Here is a 21,709-nt window from a genome sequence, read left to right as displayed (position 1 = left end):
ATTGTGGTTCAGAAGCCAGTTCCAAAATTCCAGTTCGGAGTAAAGCTCTAAGATCTTGAATTTTGTTCCATAAAATTGAAATTGAAATGCAGAATCTGAATTCTGGTTAGGGATTTAAATTTGATGCACTAAATTCTGTTCAAATCTTCAAATGTGATCTTTCGCCGGGTTAGTTCCATAATCTAGAATTAGGATTCAGTTCCAGAGTCCGTTCCGTTGAAATTTAACTTATTATCGTTTTTTTGAAAACTCATATTTCATTATACAAAAGGCATAAGCCATTTAGATTAATTTGCCTACCAGACAATGCGACTCCTAAGTGTTCTAATTTTAACTTGTCATCCGGGGTAAAAAAATGATATAAAAAAAACTCGTCATCCAATGTGTTTTATCAAGGATAATTATACCCTTCTCGTAACTTAAGACTGGTTTTTAGATTTCAGTTTTTTATGAAGTAACAGTGACTTGCTAACCAGAGCTAATAGAAGTCATTTTCATAGGGAGTGTATCGAAAATAAGCTATCCACATACATTTGTGTTATACGCATGTATTTGTGATGGTTTGTTATACTCAGATCACAGCATGCTGTGCGTTTGGCTGTCAGCTTTCGGTTGTATACTTGTTTGTGCGGTTGGAATTCTGCGTTTTCAAAATGTCGCGTATTTCAAATGAAGTGAAAATTAAAGTTCTGGACACGTGGCTAAGTGAGAAGGTATTACTATGCGAAAATTGGCGAAGCGATTTGGAATTCATCATGCCAGTGTTATAACCATCAATTATAAGTTTGGGGAACATTATTATTTGAATGAGCTACCAGGAAGGGGCAGAAAACCCGGTTCGTCCAACCTGAAACTGGACCAGAAAGTGGTATCTCCAATCTTGAAGAACAAATCAATGTCAATACGTGATTTTGCAAAAAAAAAGTAGGAACGAGCATCGGAGTGATCCAGCGTATCAAGAGGCGAAATCACCTGAAGACCTACAGGAAGCATAAAATCTCGAAACAAAGTGTAAAACAGAAGAAACGAGCAGCAACAAGGGCCCGGAAATTGTATTCGCGTCTTTTGCAGTGTCCGAATGCATGCGTTTTGATGGATGATGAGACTTTTATAAAGGAGGACTCAAAAACCCTTCCAGGTCCACAATAATTTACTGTCGACGTTGGGGAGGAAGTGAGCGATGCGGACATGTCGATTCAAGTGGAGAAACTCGGTCGAAAGGTACTGGTATGGCAAGCAATATGTTCCTGTGGTTTGAAGTCAATCATTTTTTACACTACCGAAACTATAAATGCACAAATCTATCGTCAATCTTTTTTTACACTACCGGAACTATAAATGCACAAATCTATCGATCTAAGTGTCTTCATAAGAGATGGCTGCCTTTATGTAAGAAGCATAGTACACCTCCACTGTTTTGGCCGGATTTAGCGTCGACTCACTATGCCAAAACCACTATCAATTGGTTTACGGAAAAGGGTATAAATTTCGTTGAGAAAAATATCAATCCACCAAATTGCCCACAGCTTCGACCCATCGAACGTTACTGAGCAATCGTAAAGAGGGTCTTCAAGACAGCTGGGAACATTCAGTAGTTAAAAAAAATTGGGGCACAAGCGTCCAAACACTTGTCCGGAACTTGATGAAGAGCGTTCGATCAAATATTCGAAAATTCGTGAAGGAATAACTAAAATTTCGTTTTTATCACAATTTGAAAGAAAAATTTGTGGATAGCTTATTTTCGATACACTCCCTAGACGAAAATGACAAGAAATTACTGTCACTCTCAGCTTCGCTTGCAAACTATGACAACGAAATCCATGTCTAGTCAATGACATAAGCGGAACAGTAGTTTCAAAATTGTGTTTTTTCTTCCATTTGCAGTTTTCAGTCATTGGCAGTTTTCAGTGAAAATCCCATAGTATGCAGTGTCGATATTCAACCGAAGCTGTGAGAATCAAAATGACTGAAAAAGGTTTCACAATAACTTTTACCTGTTGGTGCTCGAATTTGTAGTAGCTTTGGTTTCCAAAGAGGTTCTGGGATGTAATTACTTTGAATTACCATATTTTAGTCACTTTTCATAGCCAAGTTTCACAGACTTTCAATACATCGATGAAAGAATGAGAATTGAAATTCTGCTGATGCTCCCTGAAGACGTTAGTTTGGTTTCGTCTTGTCATAGAGGAAAGAGGGACGTTGGCCATTATACTCTCTCATTTTTTCGATGAGAAACGAAAATGCTTCGTCTCTCTTCGTTTGTTCTGGTGTCGGTCATTTACGAATGAGACAGTAAAACATTGAAAATGAGACTTTTGGAATGGTTTCTTTCATTGAGAATTCGTGACAATTTTAAGCTTTGTTTGCTACAAACTCCACCCTTTGAACAACTCTGCAATGAATATCTAAGCGCACCGAGAAATTAAAAAAAACCCTTACCTTGAATTGCAAAAAAGTACCCGTGCCAAGTTTGGTACTAATTTACTGAGTTGTTATGGAACTTTGCCGATATAAACAACACTTTGACATTTTGCCTTAAATTCTTTTTTTTTTTTTTTTTATAATAAAATTTTTATTGGGCTCATTTGCGTTAGCTTAACGTGGCCGATTATCTTGTTGTTAGGTGGATATGAGTGGAAGCCGTATTATGGGGCGACCTGCTCCCCTAAAGTTAGTAAAGGAGTGTCAGGAGGGTGGGACCTATACTGTATTGATTTTGAACATATTTTGGTATTACAAATCATTCATTAATAGCTTGCATCTTCTTAACACACTTTTCATTTCCGAGTTCTTGACGTTCTCCAGATTGTATCGAGGAAGAGACTGTACTAGACTCGGATGCTTTGTTGGTGTACTTTGATGTCGGTGTGTCATTTATGGATGGTTTCCAGCAATTCAGCTTGACCAGTGTTTAGTTCATTTGGGGTAGGACCACTGTAGAAGAAAGAAAGAGAAAGAGAGGGCACTAGATTTGCACGTATATAGCTTTGAGGAAGTTATAGAGGTAGGTCATGTAAAGGAGATCTCGGGTTGCCAAAACGTCACGGACTGGAACATAAGGTGGTCTACCTCGGGCCCGAAGGGAATCAATTAGCTGGAGTCTGACGTCGCAATACTCGGAGCACACCCAAACAACATGCTCGATGTCATGATAACCGTCTCCGCAAACGCAATGATTACTCTCACTAAGGCCAACACGATGAAGATGCGCTTTGAGCAAAGAGTGGTTGGACATAAGTCTTGACATTGTGCGAATAAAGTCCCGGTTCACGTCCAACCCTCGGAACCAAGCTTTCGTCGATACCTGCGGTATAATGGAATGTAACCACCGTCCTAGATATCCATCATTCCAGGAGGTTTGCCAGCTGACGAGTGCCTCTTGACGAGAACGACTGAAAAATTCATTGAAGCAGATTGGTCTTTCATAGGTTTCACCTTGTAATGCGCCCACCTTGGCCAGTGAGTCCGCCATCTCATTGCCCCTTACGGAACAATGTGATGGGACCCAAACCAAGGTAATCCGATATGATTTTTCAGATAAAGCACTCAGTTGTTCCCGTATTTTCCCCAGGAAATACGGCGAGTACTTTCCAGGCTTCACTGAGCGAAGAGCCTCGATAGAGCTGAGACTGTCCGATACAATGAAGTAGTGGTCTGTGGGCAAAGTTTCAATGATCTCAAGGGTATACTGAATTGCAGCTAGTTCTGCGACGTAAACTGAAGCCGGATCACTGAGTTTATAGGAGGCGGTGAAATTTTCATTAAAAATACCGAAGCCAGTGGACCCGTCGAGATGTGATCCGTCAGTGTAAAACATTTTATTACAGTCGACTTCTCTAAATTTGTCATTAAAAATATTTGGGATCACTTGAGGGCATACGTGATCCGGGATTCCATAAATATCTTCTTTTATGGATGTGTCGAAAAACACCGTAGAATTAGAAGTATCATAGAAACGAACACTGTGAGGATTATATGAAGAAGAATAATTGTTACGTGACATGAAATCAAAGTACAATGTCATAAATCGGGTCTGAGAATTAAGCTCGACTAGCCGTTCAAAGTTATCGATAACCAACGGGTTTAAGACGCTACATCGAATGAGTTGTCGATATGAGAGATCCCACAAACGGTTTTTCAGCGGTAGAATTCCCGCTAGTACCTCGAGACTCCCCGTATGAGTCGACTGCATACAACCCAAGGCAATACGCAAGCAACGATACTGGACTCTCTCCAGCTTGATAAAGTGTATCTTCGCGGCTGAACGGAAACAGAAACATCCATACTCCATCACTGACAATATCGTTGTTTGGTACAGCCTTATAAGATCTGTTGGGTGAGCTCCCCACCAAGTCCCGGTCACTGTACGGAGAAAGTTGATTCTTTTTTGGCATTTTCGTTTCAGATACCTAATGTGACATCCCCAGGTACCTTTGGAATCGAACCAGACTCCGAGGTATTTGAATGTGAAGGCCTGAGCTATGGTTTGACCCATTAGTTGAAGCTGTAGTTGTGCAGGTTCACGCTTCCTGGAAAATACTACCAATTCAGTTTTCTCCGTGGAGAATTCGATACCTAGCTGTAGAGCCCATGTAGACAAAGCGTCTAAGGTAGTTTGTAATGGTCCTTGCAGGTCGGTAGACTTGGATCCTGTAATAGACACCACGCCATCATCTGCAAGTTGCCTTAACGTGCAAGAATTTTCAAGACATTCATCGATGTCATTGACGTAAAAGTTATAAAGAAGGGGGCTGAGGCATGAGCCCTGGGGAAGGCCCATGTAACTAATTCGTGAGGTCGCAAGTCTTCATGTGTAAAAAACATGTGCTTTTCCGATAATAAGTTGTGCAAAAAATTGTTCAAATGTGGGGAAAGACCATGCTTGTGCAGCTTCTCCGAGAGAATTTTTATGGAAACTGAATCAAAAGCCCCCTTTATGTCCAAGAATACTGATGCCATTTGCTTCTTGTGAGCGAATGCCATTTGAATTTCTGTAGAAAGCAGCGCAAGGCAATCGTTCGTTCCTTTGCCTTTACGGAAGCCAAATTGTGTATCTGAAAGCAAGCCACTTGTTTCCATCCATTCATCGAGACGAAACAGAATCATTTTTTCCAGCAGTTTCCGAATACAGGAAAGCATTGAAATCGGCCGATACGAGTTGTGGTTGGAGGCTGGTTTGTCCGGTTTCTGAATAGCGATAACCCTCACTTGTCTCCAGTCTTGAGGAACAAAGTTCTGTTCGACGAACTTGTTGAACAAGTTTAACAGACGTTTTTTCGCGATATCGGGAAGATTTTTAAGCAAGTTGAATTTAATTTTATCACACCCTGGGGCATTGTTGTTGCACGATAAGAGGGCTAGAGAAAACTCCGTCATCGTAAAGGGGGAATCGTTTTCACTGTATCGAGAGGACGCGACGCGATAGACATTCGATTCGCGAACAAAATCCGGGCAAACTTTCTTGGCGAAGTCAAATATCCAGCGATTTGAATATTCTACGGATTCGTTATTAGTGGTTGCATTTCTCATACGACGGGCTGTATTCCACAGAGTGGTCATCGATGTTTCCCTAGATAGGCCATTGACGAACCGACGCCAGTAACCTTTTTTTTTTGCTTTAATCAGATTTTTCAGGGTCTTTTCTAGTGATGCATATTTCTCGTAGTCTTCGCGCTTGCCACTGTTCCCGAATTTTTTATACGCGGATGATTTTGTTTTATATATTTCCGAGCACTCTTTATCCCACCATGGGGTTGAGGGTCGCGTAGTGATTGTAGTTTTGGGTACTCGTTTGGTCTGGGCTTGAATCGCGGCGTTGAGGATCAAGTCAGCTAGGGATTTGTATTCTTCTTCTAGCGAATCTGGTTGTTTCGTTTCGAGAGCTTGGGATATCGCGGTCGAGTAGGAACTCCAGTCGATGTTTTTCGTGAGATCATATGTCATATCGACTGATGTCGGTGTTTGTGCACCAGTGGATATTGAAACCAAAATCGGCAAGTGATCACTACCGTGGGGATCAGGGATTACCTTCCACTTGCAATCTAGCTGTAGTGATGTCGAGCAAAGGGATAAGTCCAGCGCACTAGAGCGGCCTGGCGGTCTTGGATTGCGTGTCATTTCACCCGTATTTAAAATTGTCATATTGAAGTTGTCGCACAGATCATAAATTAACGAAGAACGGTTATCATCATATAGGCAGCCCCACCCCGTACCATGCGAGTTAAAGTCTCCTAAAACTAACCGCGGGGTGGGAAGAAGCTCAATGATGTCTGCCAGTCGTCGATGCCCTATCGAGACTCTGGGAGGTATGTAGATAGAAGCTATACAAAGATCTTTGCCTCTAATTCTGATTTGGCAAGCAACAACTTCAATGCCCGGGATCGAGGGGAGGTTAATTCTATAAAACGAATAGCACTTTTTGATCCCTAAAAGAACCCCTCCATAGGAGTCTCCTCGATCCAGGCGTATAATGTTGAAATTGTGGAAGTCAAAGTTTATATTTGAAGTGAGCCATGTTTCACACAATGAAAATACGTCGCAGTTACGCGAATTTATCAAAAATTTGAAAGAATCTAATTTTGGGATGATACTTCTGCAATTCCACTGCAGTATAGTGATCATATTCTCGATTTCTGTAGGTATTTCAGCCATCGATAGATACGATCGCTGCAAGGAGGGGCCATTGTTCTGTCAACTGTTTTAAAAATGTTCTTACTGTTGGTAATAAAGCCGTTAGAATACTTTTAAGAGGATCAGTTATATTGAAGGCTGTTAATATCCAGTCCACGATATCAGAGAATTTTAGTAATCCAGAGTTTGTCGGATTTTCTGGTTGTGTTTTGGGATCACCTGGGTTTTTCGGTGTCCCTGGAAGCGCAGGAAATTCCTGGTTGTATTTTAGAAATCCAGGCGGTATTGGCTTGGGTTCAACGGAATTTTTCTGGTTGAACTTTAATGTTTTATTTTCATTTTGATGTAGTACTTTTAGACCTTTGCGAGGAAGGTTAGGAGAGGACATAATTGGTCTTTTCCTATTTGTTCCTAGCTGAAGAGAAGAAGGTCCTACGCCGGGGTCATAAGAAGCATCAGCGTCAGTCGACAAAAGAGCAAACGGATTGTTAGGGGTAGGGGGAGTGGCTCGTTTAAGGATTTCCGCGTAAGATCGTTTAGAATGCTCCCTTACGGTTCGCTTAAGCTTTTCCTCGCGTTGTTTGTACTTGGAGCATTCAAAAAGATCATGCGGATTCTCGCCACAGTAAATACACTTTTCGGTCGTTTTCCTGCATGAGTCATCCCCGTGTCCCTCGCCACATTTACCACACCGTGGTTTGTTACAACAGTATGGTGCCGTATGTCCCATCTTTTTGCAGTTCGAACAGTGCATTACCCTCGGTACATACAACCGGACAGGTAGACGAACCCCTCCCACTAAAACGTAATTCGGAAGTGCAGAACCGGCGAAGGTCACACGAAAAGAGTCTGATGGGTAGTACTTCCCATCTTGTGCCGATTTAGAGTGCAATTGCTTGCACTCCAATATCTTCACTGGTTGAAGATCGACATTCTTGAAGCGGCCAATCCCATCCTTCATAAGATCTTCAACCGTTAAACTCTCCTCGCGAACCACACCGTCGATCTCCACCATCCGAGAAGGTACGTAGACGCGATGCTCCCTCGTGAAGATCTCATTGCTAGCAATATCGTTTGCTTGTTTCAGATCAGTCACGACGACGCGCAGTCTATTTGGTGACACCTTGTCAATGTGTTTCACTGCCGAGTAGTACTTATACAGATCTCGAGCTATATTAAGGACTCTAAGAGATTTAGCTATGGGCCGGAAGTATACCACCCACGGGCCAACCGATCCGTCATCCTGATAGACCTTCCGACGGAGGGGTGGTTTTTCCAAAGGGGTTGCGGGGATATCCATGTAAGATGTGTCACCATAAGAGTATTCATCTAAATGTTCCACCTCTTCAGGTACATCATCATCTTCCCCGGGGTTCCCCCCATCGGAAGACATATCTCCCACAACAACAAGATAAATAGAGCAAATAGATAGGGTAGTAAGAAATAGAAAGATAAAAATAAGGAAAAAACTACTTCACCGGTATGGTTTGTTGAGCCGATAGATGAGTTCGCTTCGATTGTTTCCCTCGCGTGACCTTGATGAATCAACCACTGCTGGTGCCGATGCTATTCAAGCGACAGGTAGAAACGCTGAAGCACACAACTGTCTGCTGCCGGTGTGTATCACTGCCGATCACTTATTAGATCTAAGAAAGATCTCACAACAGAAATGTTTCCGCTAGCCCTTGCTAGGGAAACACCTTCGCACTCGAGATTTTGTAATTAATACCGTCCTGATACGGAGCAGAAAAAAAACAAGTGTATCGCGGACGACTGCTCGGATACGAATGCCTTAAATTCTTGTTAGCAAACACTTACTACACCCCTTTCCTCCAACTGTAAAATATCCTTATAGCAACCTATGAGCAGCAATAATAACTTCAGCCAGGTTAGGTGTGGTAATCCATTGAGTTGGTTCGGAGTTATGGTCTACACTCAGGCTCAAATATATGGAATTTCAGCCAAAAGAATATCGTATGCGAATCAGAAGACCGCCTTATGTAGTCACGAAAATTGGAAATCCAATAAAAAGCCTTAAGAAATTTATACGAAATTTTTAGGAAAGAATTTTCTATGAATTTCTATGACAAACATTACTTCATTCGTATACTGTGGAATTCATAAGTTGCTCGCGTGAAAATTACTGTAGTGGTAGATGAGCTGTATATTGCAGAATCATAAACAGGTATATTTTTCATATTAATGTTTTGAAGTGGTGATTTTTGATTCATCATAAGATTTTCACTAATCATTTAGCCTCAGTGTTTTGTATAAACAATTTGAACTTTGCACCCCCTTTGGATGAAACCCCCCATCCCTCCTTCCTTTGAAATGTTCTTAGGATCAACTGAAGTGTAAATAATATCTGTACTTATAACGAAGTATCGTTTTACAGATGAAACTTTATTTTCTAGAGGTACTCATTATATCAACACACCGCCCCCCCCCCCCCTTCAAAATATCCTTAAAACCATATTTGAGTTTTACTAAAAGTGTATGTGGTCTTCAAGATGTATCGATTCGCTTCAAATTAGATATTTCGCTATTGTTTAAGATACTTGCTATATACTCTCTTCCCTGAAATTATCCTAATGATCATTTCTGAAGAGCAGGAAGTATCTGTATCAAGTTTGATAGCAATCCTTTCATTAGTTATGAATTTACGCAATTACAAACACAACATAGCCCCCCCCCCCCTCTTTGAGAGGTACTTGCTATATCCACCCCACACGAATATCCATATAATCTTATCTAAGTTGTGGAAAAAGTATCTTTGATCATCAAACAGTAACGATTGTGGTCAAATTTGATAAATTTTGTAATGACTCCCCCTGTTAAGCACATTTGATATTCTCCCACCCCTATAGAAATTACCTTATAACCACCTCTGAAGAGCAAGAAGTACATGTGCCAAGTTTGGTGGCAATCCGTTCAGTAGTTTCGGAGTTATGTCGTTACCTACATTATGCCCCCATTCTAGAGGCCCTTACTACATCCACCCCCCTTATAATCATATCTGAGGTATGCAAAATGTATCTAAGGTCTTGAAAAGTATCGATTACCGTCAAATTATATGAATTATTTCATGACCCCCCACCATGTTAAGGACACTGACTACGCTCCCTCCCGTATAAAAATACCTTTATGAGCATCCTTGAAGAGCAAGAAGTACTTGTGCCAAAGTTTATAACAATCCGCTCAGTAGTTTCGAAGTTATGTCGTTACATACACTATATCCCTCATTATAGTCCCTTACTACATCCACCCCTCGTCTAAGGTATTCAAACAATATCTAAAGTATCGATTCTCGTCAAATTAGATAAATTTTTCATGATCCCTCTGATAAGGACACTTGTTACACTCCCTACCCTATAAAAATATCTTTATGTCCATTTATGAAGAGCAAGAAGTATCTGCGCCAAGTTTAACAGCAATCCATTTCAGTAGTTTGGGAATTATGCATTTACAAACACCACACTCTCCTTTTTATATGCACTTGCTACATGCACCTCTCATATAATCATATCTATGGTATACAAAATGTTTCTATGGTCTTCATTAAGTATCGATTCTCGTCAAATTATATAAATTTTTTTAAGACACCTCCTTGTTAAATACACTTGCTAAGCACCCTCCCCTATAAAAGTACCCTTATGACCATCTCTGAAAAGCAAAAAGTACCTGAGCCAAGTTTGGTGGCAATAGATTGTGTAGTTCCAGAGTTATGTCGTTACAAACACACAAACTTACATCTTTTTTGCCTTTCTCATATAGAAATTATTGCAATTATTATATGCAATTACTGTGAAAACCGACTTTTGAACCGAGGCACGGAGGGCCGAGTGTCATATACCATTCGACTCAGTTCTTCGAGATCACAAAATGTGTGTGTGTGTGTGTGTGTTTATGTATGTATGTGTGTGACAAATAATGTCACTCAATTTTCTCAGAGATGGCTGAACCGATTTTCACAAACTTGGATTCAAATTCCCATACAAAGTTCCTGAGTTTCATATTGATCTGACTGCCGGTTCCGGAATTACAGGGTGATATGCACCAAAAAGGAAAAAAAATAGTCACACACGTTTCTCAAAGATGGCTGAACCGATTTTCACAAACTTAGATTCAAATAAAAGGTTTTATAACCTTATACAATTTCCCTGAGTTTCATTTGAATTCGATATCCGGCTCCGGAATTACAAGGAAATATGTGATAATTTGTGAAAAAATATGCAATCAATTTTGACGGAAATTTCTTGACCAATTTTCACAAACTAAGCGAATAAAAGGTCTTGAAATTCCTTAAAAAGTCCCCGAAAAGTTGATCCAGATCCGACTTCCGGTTCTGGTATTACAGTGCGATTAGTGGAAATTTTCAATTTTATGAGTATTTTTTCACTAGCGATGGCGAAACGAGGTGCACATTTTTATAAAACTTACTGCTAAATTGATCTAGTTGACGGATCTTATTAGTTAGTGAATTTATGAAACAACTTTGAATCTACTAGTCCCCGGTTTCCGCTTCGAAAGCACCGATAATAGTGAAGAAAATATCTAAAATTATTCAAATTAAGGCTCTCATTGTCTCTAAAAATACTGTGCAACTTCATCCTGATCCGACTTCCAGTTCCGAAGTTATAGGGTGAGGAGTGTCATAACATTCAAATTCAAAATTACGATGCAGGGGAACGGGTATAGCGTTATGGGTAAGTCAATGCCTTTCACGCTGCCCACCTGGGTTCCATTCCCAATCCCGCGCACATAGGGTCAAAAAACTTTTCTGGCCCGAAGAGGTGAATGACAACAATGTTAAAACCTCCATAATCGAAAAAATGACGATGCAAAACTGGTACGCGACAGTACGTGCGGCTTTGCTCCATTCACAGCGTGCTTTGTTCAATTTCGTATAGCGTGCAGGGTAGCCTCATTAAAATATATATTTTTCAGGAGAAAAATATGTAAATTTCTAATCCTTTTGTTCAATTTGTACCTACTTGTAGGTGTTATTACAAGATCATGACAACGATGCTTTTCAATAAAAGTGCACTTATTGGCTTTCTCATATAGAAAGTTTATACGATATGTTCTATATAATTCGACATAGTTCATCGAGCTGAGCAATGTATGTGTCTGTGTTTGAGTATGTGTTAATAATGTCACTCATAAAAAAAAATCTCGTAGTTCTGTAGGTTGCTTTTGAATTTCACACCGCCGTTTAGAGCGACGAAGGGTAAAAATTTTCTAGATTTGGCTTAAAACTGATTCAATTCGTAGGCTATACTAGTTACTTACTAAACGAACCGACTTCAGTTATACTGATTCCAAGTTCCTAGTTCCAAAAGTACTAGAAGTAGTGGTCAAAAAGTTGAATACGAGGATCGATTTCCACAAACAGACTCAAATAAAAGTTCCTACAGTCTCATAGGTTGCTGTTTAATTCCATCCGAAAAATGCGAAATAAAGAAAAATTCTTATCAACTTGACATAACTGTTTAGAATTTGAAAAGGTTATGTTATGTATCAAATGATTTTAAAAAATCCAAAGAACGTTTTTTAAGACATATTCCTTATTATTATAATTACCTTAAACATTGCAGAAGATATCAAATTGATCGAACTTACCGTTTCTGGGATGTATATTATTGAAAATTTTCATGGGATTTTTGCTTAGTCTATAGAGTAAAAAGGGCAAACCGATGATGCAAATTGTTTCGTTTGACCGTGATTAACGTTTATGCAACATTTGAGCGAAATCAAAAAATACAACAATAAAATTTCAAAGAAAATCTGTCTCTAAAGAGTCGAAACAGAAAATAACTAAACTTCCCTGGAGGATAAAATTCTCTTTGCTCTCTGCTGCCTGAAGAACCGAGAACAATGTTATGAATCCTTTGTAAGTAAAGTGCTTCACTGTTTGACTGCGGAATAGATTTCAAATTTGAAATAAATCTAATATTCGAAAGGAAAGCGAAAACTTTTCTTTCTACCATAAAGCAGTTATGAATAATAGATTGGCATCTAACGAAACAGAAGAAGTTTCAACGCCATTATCGCCGAACAAAGAGGGATGGATGTCTGTACGGAAGCAGTTAGTTGATTATTCAGTGTATACAAAGCATCCATAAACAAGTTAATCTGCCGGCCAAGAAAGAGTACATCACAGTTACCTTCGTGTGAAAATTACTGTAGCGCAAATCGCATGTAACGCGAACAACACGGAAAAACCTTCAGCATAGAAACTGAATCTAGCTATTCTAGCCGTGCATAATAAAATCATTGCTTCAGAGTAGAAAAAAAATCAAGAAGGTAAGCAATTTTTCAATTTACCAGTCGACACACCGCACGTTCAACTAAGTTCCCAACTAGCTTAAAAGCTCAGAGTCGAATGATCGAATTAGTAAACCCATGCTGCTAATGAATGTCGATTATTCACACTTACCTGTTGCATGTTAAACCCGCTCATCGGTTCCACGGTTGGACATTCGCCCGTTTTGTAGGTGTGTCCGTACGAGACGGCGGCCAAACCGCACAAAATAGCGCCGAGCGCCAACACTGCAGGAAACTTTGTCATCGTGGATTCCGATCAGAATCCTTTTAACTCACTCTTAATCGCCCTAGACACTGGTGGGGTTGAATATGTTTACAAACTGTTTGGTTATTCAAGAGCCGGCAGATTTCAGGGTCAAAAACTTCACTCTTCCTTGTCCAATTTCCTGCTATTCTAGGGGGGAAGGAAGACAATCTAATTTCACTTCTTGAAACAACGCGGATTCGACGTTTCTGAGAGCAGGAAATAGTCCGTAGCGGAGACGACGATCCAATCGAGTTCAGCGCGAAAGTTAAATTGAATCACTTCAAGCACGTTACTGCGTTCTGTACGCGCGAGAGAGGGAGACAGCGAGAGAGCGAGAGAGGTCACTGATTTCGTCGAACGTGAACTCAAACAGTAAGTGTTTGTCTGTTAGGACTGATTGCGCCTTGTTGCAGGGTGGTAGACAACGGATGCTGAGCAGTGTGCCGTGAATGTTTGCGTTTGGTTACTACACTTGACTGATTGCTCGGATGATGCAAGTGGTCCGGAGAGGCGACGGAATCAAACGAAAACAAGACGTGTTTGTGTGGTTAGGGTCGTTATTCAGTCAGTTTGTTTGATGAAGAATACCATCGGCTGTTCTTCACTATGTTTCCGCACAAATCACACACCGGGTTGCCTGCATTTCCGCCCTTAAACGACTAATATTCACCGTCATCCATAAGTTAGACTGACTGAACGAATGGATGACTAGATTATACCCGCAGGTTGTTTTGTGTCTTTGCGTAGCTCTTCGTCATCGGTGGTAGCTGCGGTTATTCCACAGGGGAACTTTTTTGTGAAAACAGTGAATTGTGCTAAGGCATAGCTTTTCATTATGCCTTGGATTTTTACATAAGTCAAAATTCTGGTTCTTGGTTTTTCTCTGCTAAGTAATTTCTTTACATATGTGGTATATAACCCTTACCATAGAACAGAAAATGAACTAATGACCTCATAGAGAAACATATAAATAAAAAACTGGTATTCTTCAGATTTTGATTAATATTGTTTTTCGCTGTGGTCTTATGAACTCATGAACAGTAATATTTAATCATTTTGATTTGATTTGATTCTCATATTACTTTTTTTTGTACAGTGTTTTTGATCAAGGTTTTCGGTACTTTCGGAACCGAGAACTGAGAACCGGTTTAACCGAAGTTGATTCGTTAGTAAGAAACTAATAAAACATACAAATTAAATCAGTTTTGAAAAAAATCCAGAATAATTTTACCTTTTTGCCTTTCTCATATAGAAAGGTTACGCAATCACTGTGAAAACCGACATTTGAACTGAGGTCTGGAGGGATGAGTGTCATATACCATTCGACTCAGTTCGTCAGAGTACGCAAAATGTCTGTATGTGTGTATGTGTGTGTATGTTTGTATGAAAATTTTTTTTCACTCACTTTACTCGAAGATAGCTGAACCGATTTTCATGAACTTAGATTTAAATGAAAGGTCTTGTAACCGTATACAAAGTTCCTGAATTTCATTCGAATCAGACTTCCGGTTCCGGAATTAGAGGGTGATATGTGCAAAATACCTGCCTTTCTTATATATGAAAGAAACCAAGGGATTGTTTGTGCATTAAAGATTTTTGAAAGAAACCAAGGGATTGTTTGTGCATTAACTAGTATAACCTACAGAATGAAACAGTGCTTTGTTTGCGTAGGTCATCCTTAAGAAAACGAAATGGGTTCACTATTATATGTAATTCCAGCACCGGAACCCGAGAACCGGTATAATCTAAGTCGGTTCGTACGGCCACCAACTAACATGATGTACAAACTCTACTAGTTATTATTCAAATTTAGAAGTTTTTATACGATTTTGCCATCGTACTCTAAACGACGGTTCAAACTTTTGTTGAATATGCAGTAATTTTCGGTAGGACCATAAGACGTAACCTTTCATTTGACCCTAAGATTGGAAATATCGGTTCTGCAACCTCTGAGAAATGTGAGTGAGATCCACTTTTGAGCATATGACTATTTTCCCCCGTCGTTGATCGAAAACCGGGAACCAGGATAGCCAGAATCGGTTTGTTTAGCTGGCTACCGATAATGGCAATCGATTTGTGTAGTTTTGAGATCGGCTTAGAGATTTTTTAGCGTATTTGGTTTCACCGGTATAAGTGATGGTGTACAATATTCAACACACTTTACCCTAAAACTCTGGAACCTGAAGTCGAATCCGGATGAAATTTAGGGATTCCGTATGGCACCGTGAGACCTTTCATTTGAATCTAAGCTTGTGTAAATCGGTCAAACCATCACTAAGAAATGTGAGTGAGATCCATTTTGGAATATATGATCACTAATTTCGGTGCTTCCGGAACCGGAGACCGGGAACCAGGATAGCCGGAATCGGTTTGTTTAGTTGTCTACTGACAATGGCTATCGATTTGTGGAGTTTTGAGTCCAGTTTAGAAAAATGTTTGCCGACTTCGTTTCACCGGTTTATGTGACGGTGTACAATATTGAACACACTTTACTCTATAACTCCGGAACCGGAAGTCGGATCTGGATAAAATTCAGGAATTCCGTATGGCACCGCGAGGCCCTTCATTTGAATCTAAGGCAATAAAAATTGGATGAGTGGTCTCTGAGAAAATCGATTGCACGTTTTATGTTCTTTTTGCACATTCAATAGCAATCTATGAGACTACAAGGCCTTTAATTTGAATCTTAGTTGCAGAAAATCGGTTGAGTGGTCTCTGAGAAAATCGAGTGCACTTTTTCTTCATTTTTTCACATTTTACCCCGTTACTCCCGATCCGGGTAAAATTCGAGTTTTTGTTACATACACACATACATACACACACACACACACACACACACACACACACTTGCTCAGTTCGACGAACTGAGTCGAATGATATATGACATTCGGCCCTCCGGGCCTCGGTTAAAAAGTCGGTTTTCACAGTGATTGCATAACCTTTCTATATGAGAAAGGGAAAAATGAAAATAAGTGCACTAACTTTTCTCAGAGACGGCTGAACCGATTCTCACAAACTGCAATTGTCCTATACAAAGTTCCTGAATTTTATTTCGATCCGACTTCCGATTCCGAAATTACAGGGTGATTGGTGTAAAAATTCCTATTTCAAATTACTTCTTCTTTTTTCCATAGATGGCGCGACCGATTTCAACAAGTTTAGGTTTAGGTTCAACTGAAAGGTCTCATGGTCCCATACAAAATTTTCAAGTTTCATCCGGATCCGACTTTCGGTTCTGGAATTATAGGGTACATTGTGTTTAAAATTGGATACCATCAGATAAATTGGCGAACTAAAATACGTGCAAAAATTTATAGACAACCAAACTAACCGATTCCGGTTATCCTGACCACTTTTTCCGATTCCGGAAGCACCGAAAATAGTGCTCATATTTTGAGAAATGGATCCCACACACTTTTCTCAGCGATGGCTTGACCGATTTTAACAAACTTCGGTCCAAATGTATAGTCCCATATTGAATTTTTGAATTACATCCGGATCCAACATCTGCTTCCGGCATTACAGGTTAAAGATCATTCAAATAATCATACCGTCACTAAAAGCGGCGAAGTAGAAAACGTAAAATAATTTCTTAACTTGCCTCAAAACCAAACTTGCCTCAATATTCCAATTGGAAGTCATTGCCAGTAGACGGCCAAGTAAATTATTTTCGGTTACCACTTTTTGATTAACTTCTGTAGATTGTTGCCATAGACTCAAAAACAGATCCCAGTAACTTTTTCGAACCGACTTCGATTATACTGGGTCCGGAAGTACCTGCAGTAGTGGAAATCATTCCATTTCCTTAGAGATGACCAAACCGACCTGAGTGCTGTTGAACCCTGTAGGTTATACTAGTTTATGGATGAACCTTTTTGTTTTCCAAAAATCAAAGGAAATTATTTTAAATAATACCTCACATCTATATATAAGAATATGAGGCATCATTACACCACTAGGTGGATTAAAACAGGTTTTGCATCCTCGCTCTAAATGACAGTGTGCAATTTTAAACACACTTTACCCTATGGAAGCATGATGAAATTCAATACCAACCTATTTTGTTGCTTTTGGCACGTCCGAATATACATTGGACTTTTTGTGTAGATAAGTGCGTTGCACAGAAAAACCGAAATCAGCAGTTTGGCGAAAAAATTAGTTGATTTTCTGATTTTAGTTAGTTATTTTTTGAGACGACTATAAAAATCTTACTTTTGCCATTTTAGATTTTTTAATTCTAATTTCCTTAAAAATAATAAAATATTTGTTAAAATGGCTATTTTTTTATTTGAATGCACCAGTTAAACGTGCTGTAATTTCTTAGCTTAGGCACACTTTATTTCCATTCAACTTTTTTTTTAGTTGAATTAGAGAAATAAAACGTTGTTTTCAACCAACGTGAATGGTTGAATTGGCTTCTGCAATTTGCAGCAATATGGCGCTCTGTAACCGAGAAAATGTTAACACCGTAATGACTACTAGCCACTAGATGGCATACTGTTACCGTAAAAAAAAATCAGTCGCGGTTGTCTTTTCTATATTGGCAGGTACAAATACGATGTTGTATTGGAGAAAAAGACATAAGCGAAACATAAACTTCTTTTTGAAAATTTTCCTCCTAAATCGCTGTTTTTTTCATTCGACTTCGCGAAATCGACTCTCTTACTGAAAACTTTGAGCACTCGGAAAACAAAAACCGAATACAAGTAGCACACCGGACGGCGTAGCCCGGAAGGTGGGAAGAAACAAAAAACTTCGTTTGACATATATAATTAAAGTGCAACATTCGATACTCATTTCACTGTTTCGCGTAAAAACATTATTACGCACAATCGCTTCAAATGCGCACAAATTCTGAATAAATACACTTTCCACTAAGAGTTTACGTCATTTTTACAAATCGGTTTAGAAATTTATATATGGATATATCGTAACACATGCGAAAAACATCTAAGCAATTTGCAAGCAGTTTCAACAAGACTGTCCTTTTTAGTTTTTCAATGGATTGTTTTGCTTGTTAATAAAACCCATTTCATTTTGGTTTTCTTTGGGCTGTCCTTCAGTAATGTTGGTGATAGAAAAATAGAAACAAATTTTCTGATTTTAATAACAAAATTAGTTGTCAATGAGAATTTCGTGTTGGATTGAAATATAGCTGGTTTTTGTCCAGAATATTCGCCAACTAAACACATTCTCTAAAAATAAGAGTTTTTTCAGCAAAGTAAATTCTCAATTTTAACTAATTTTATAGTTATTTTGGAAATTTTGTTGTTAAAATCAACTAATTCAAAAACGTTGATACGAATTAGGCGCAGAGCTAATTTCGGTCGTTCCGTGTGCAAACAGCAATAACTTAACTGTGCTTAGCGGATTATGTTGATCCGCCAGGTAGCATTAGCAGTTTAATATAATCTGCTAACGCACTGATGAGCTGAGTGCGAAACATGAATAATTATTATTCAGTCCTTTTAATAAAATGAAGCATAGTTGGAATCAGGTTGTTTAAATTTTGTAATCAGGCCAAAGATTTTTATCTGTAATAAAGAATGAACAATTTCACTTTGGGCAAGAAATTCACTTGCACTTGAAAATTGCATGAATGTATTAGTCAATTAAAAATACTTATGGTTTATAATCATACATAGTTAGTGCCGAGTTTATTAGTGAACCAAACGTGTCGTAAGCCCACTGCGTTCAATGACTGAAAATATTCCGTATTGTTATGCATAAGTTTTGCACGATACGCTTTGTGCGATGATTCGTTCAATTCATGCGGTTAAAATTTTACGCGTCTCATTTCGGCATTGAATTTAACTATGATGATCGTTCATACCAACTATTTTAGAAAACTACAATTTTGATTTATTTGTGGTTATCTCACAGTACTGAAAATTTTATCATGAGCTGCTGAATCCTATATCTGATGGTATGGAGAAAAGAATATGTCGCTGCGTTAAATACAACGCAGATATTCACGATGAAGTTGTGCCCATTCTTGTACAGTGTGAATTTTGAAAAGGCGCCTCATACTAAAGTAAGACGTATTCACGTCAAAAGATCTGTAGTAGATCGCGGCGGTAAAGCCAAATCGACCGCAAGGTCAGATCGCTCCGCACCGAAGGCCATGATCTGTATTTGCTGGAATCAGCGTGGTGTCATCTTGTATGACTTTCTGAAACCTACGGTAAACGGTTAACGGTGAGCGCTACCATCACACATCACACTAGAGCCACCAAAAATTTGGTTGAGTTCTGCTCATGCGATTTACTTACTGGACCTGGGGCCATTCAATTATCACATGTTTTCATCGATTGGGCACGCACTTACTGATAAATGCTACACTTTTTACGAAATTGTGCAAAAATGAATCGAAAAATGGGTAAAAAACATACACTTGATGTTACCCGAGAAATGGGAAAAATGTGAATAAAACCATTTTCTCAGAATGAACTTGTTTTAGCAAAATAACAACTTAATTCGGTATGCTGAGCCAACCTGTATTCTGTCCTATAAACTCAAAATACATGTTGAAGCGAAATCTAAGAAAGTTGTGCTCACCGAACGTCCACGGCAGAGATCCATACTGATCAATAGAGGTGTAATTTTTAGTGCTTTTGAATTATTTGAAATAACTTTCGATTCGGCATATAAATTTATGTCTCGGTAATTCGTTGCGTCAATACGATTGCCGCTTTGGTACACGAGAAAACATAAAAGACTGTTTCCAAATCTCCTACAAAATACATTGCTCTGCAGATTTGTTGATAATAGTGTACAAAAGTTCGGCTAAAGCAGAATTACCACTACTTCATTTTCCGGCAAAAAAATTATTGTTTAAAACGCCTAAATTTAATTTTTTTTTTCAGAACTCTAAATGCATAACTCATAATAATTTGAAAAAAGATGAGTATTTGAAGCTAATTTTGAGAAAAAAATCGATCTTAGAGTCCAGTCATCCCAGTCACTCAGCACAGATTTGGTTTTGCAATATATTTTTTTTTTGAATTTTATACGCGCTCTTGAAACACCGTTCCGGTGACGTATTTCTAACGGTGCTGTTCAGTGTATCATCGTTCCGAGAAAGCGATAAGCCACTAGATTCGTCCACCAGAAAAACACACAGCGTCGTCCTGTTTTCGCCTGAACGGCTTATCAGTTCACCACACACTACATCATCATTCCAAGAACACGTTCTATCTGAGGGCTGCCTTTTGTTTTCTACACAATTCTCTGTAACAGTTATTGATAGATGAATCAACACAAACCACTGCTTCACTTGGAATATGAGCTCAGGTTTTTCTACGCCGGAACGTTCTGACGTCTGCGAAGCTAGACAACGACTGGTCGACCGATGGCTAGTGCCACTATAGCTTTCGCTGCCGCCAAAGACCAATCCGGTTAGTTGTTTTATATCGTACCGTAGTACAACACACGGACGAGCGCAAACTACGATGAGTCACCCAGTGAACCGGTCAGCTCTGGCCAATCGAGCACATTTGTTTGTTTATTTTGCCGTTTTTTCTTAGTTTATACACTGACCATTTAGCCAGAAGTCTGGTTCTGGTTCGATCAGTGTTCTGCTTCGTACTACTTGCCGTGTTGGGCAAGGAACTACGATATTGATTTTACCGTACCGGTCAAGATTCGGATCGGTCGTGTTTAAATCGTAAGCATCGACAGCTTTAGCTAGCAACTATAACTCGTTTAAATTTCACTTGATTTAACTTAGTATAAATCAACCCGTCTTGGTTTACTATAAATTAAATGTTCAAAGAGAATTTAGCTGACCTTTGCTGGAGCTAACAAACACATTTTTCGCATTGGCCAGTTTCTTTCGAGCTTCATTATGACTTCCATGACGCAAAAAAGCAGGCAGCTTAAATACCTTTGCGGTGCAAATGAAACCAACTGAAATTGATGCGCTTGATTATCGCACCGAATGCAATTCGAACGTGAAATCGTGTAAATAACTCATTAGTTGAAATTAATGTAGACCCGAGGTCGATGGTCGGTCTAGGTTAAAAGAATATTTTTTTTTGATTGGTTGATGATTTAAGTTAAACTTTGCACAGTGGGGAAAAATGGACCAAAAACGCGACGATTTTTTTGGAGGCATGATATAGCTGACCAAAAAGCACCGCACAAAACGCTATCATGGTTATTTTACCCCAAGTTCCCATTTTATACGGTATCGTATTCAAGCTTAACTATAAAACATAAAACCGAAGTACTTGCAGAAGAGCGAATAGAGTGTTTTTGATGTAAAAAAGTCTAATAAATCGATTGCATATAGTTTGAATGACAGCAGCAAACTCGTTATAACTTTTTACCCTTTTTTATTTAGTTATAATATTCAGTTGAAATATGATCCACAATCAAAAAGCAGATCCAATACGATCTATCAATATTGGGCCGTATGAATAAAATGTAATAAACTCTGTTGTTTGTAGTATCTTCTCAAAAACAAAGTCCACAGAGTAAAACGCGTTTGATATGAATAAAAAA

The 21,709-nt window shown here is 39.0% G+C and overlaps 2 protein-coding genes across 5 annotated transcripts in view; one reads left to right on the top strand and one right to left on the bottom strand.

The window, feature by feature from the left end:
* LOC131436517 (apolipoprotein D-like) overlaps nt 1–20,601 on the bottom strand; it is a 62,845-nt gene extending 42,244 nt beyond the window's left edge. The window contains exons 1-2 of one of the 4 annotated variants that reach the window (XM_058605264.1): nt 20,470–20,601; nt 13,070–13,351 (exon numbers count right to left, since the gene is read on the bottom strand). In XM_058605264.1, coding sequence (XP_058461247.1) covers nt 13,070–13,201 — 132 coding nt within the window. In that variant the 5' untranslated portion in view covers nt 13,202–13,351; nt 20,470–20,601. Of the gene's footprint in view, nt 1–13,069; nt 13,497–20,469 lie in introns of those variants that run through there. The other 3 variants (XM_058605265.1, XR_009230636.1, XM_058605263.1) reach the window with 3 other exon arrangements.
* Nucleotides 1–21,709, top strand: part of LOC131436515 (protein king tubby 1) — a 229,682-nt gene that overhangs the window by 158,776 nt on the left and 49,197 nt on the right. The window lies entirely within an intron of this gene.

Source organism: Malaya genurostris, chromosome 3 (genome assembly GCF_030247185.1).
Source record: "Malaya genurostris strain Urasoe2022 chromosome 3, Malgen_1.1, whole genome shotgun sequence".
NCBI classification, from domain to species: domain Eukaryota; kingdom Metazoa; phylum Arthropoda; class Insecta; order Diptera; family Culicidae; genus Malaya; species Malaya genurostris.
Note: the sequence above shows the minus strand (reverse complement) of the source record. Positions and strands in the feature narration are given on the sequence as shown.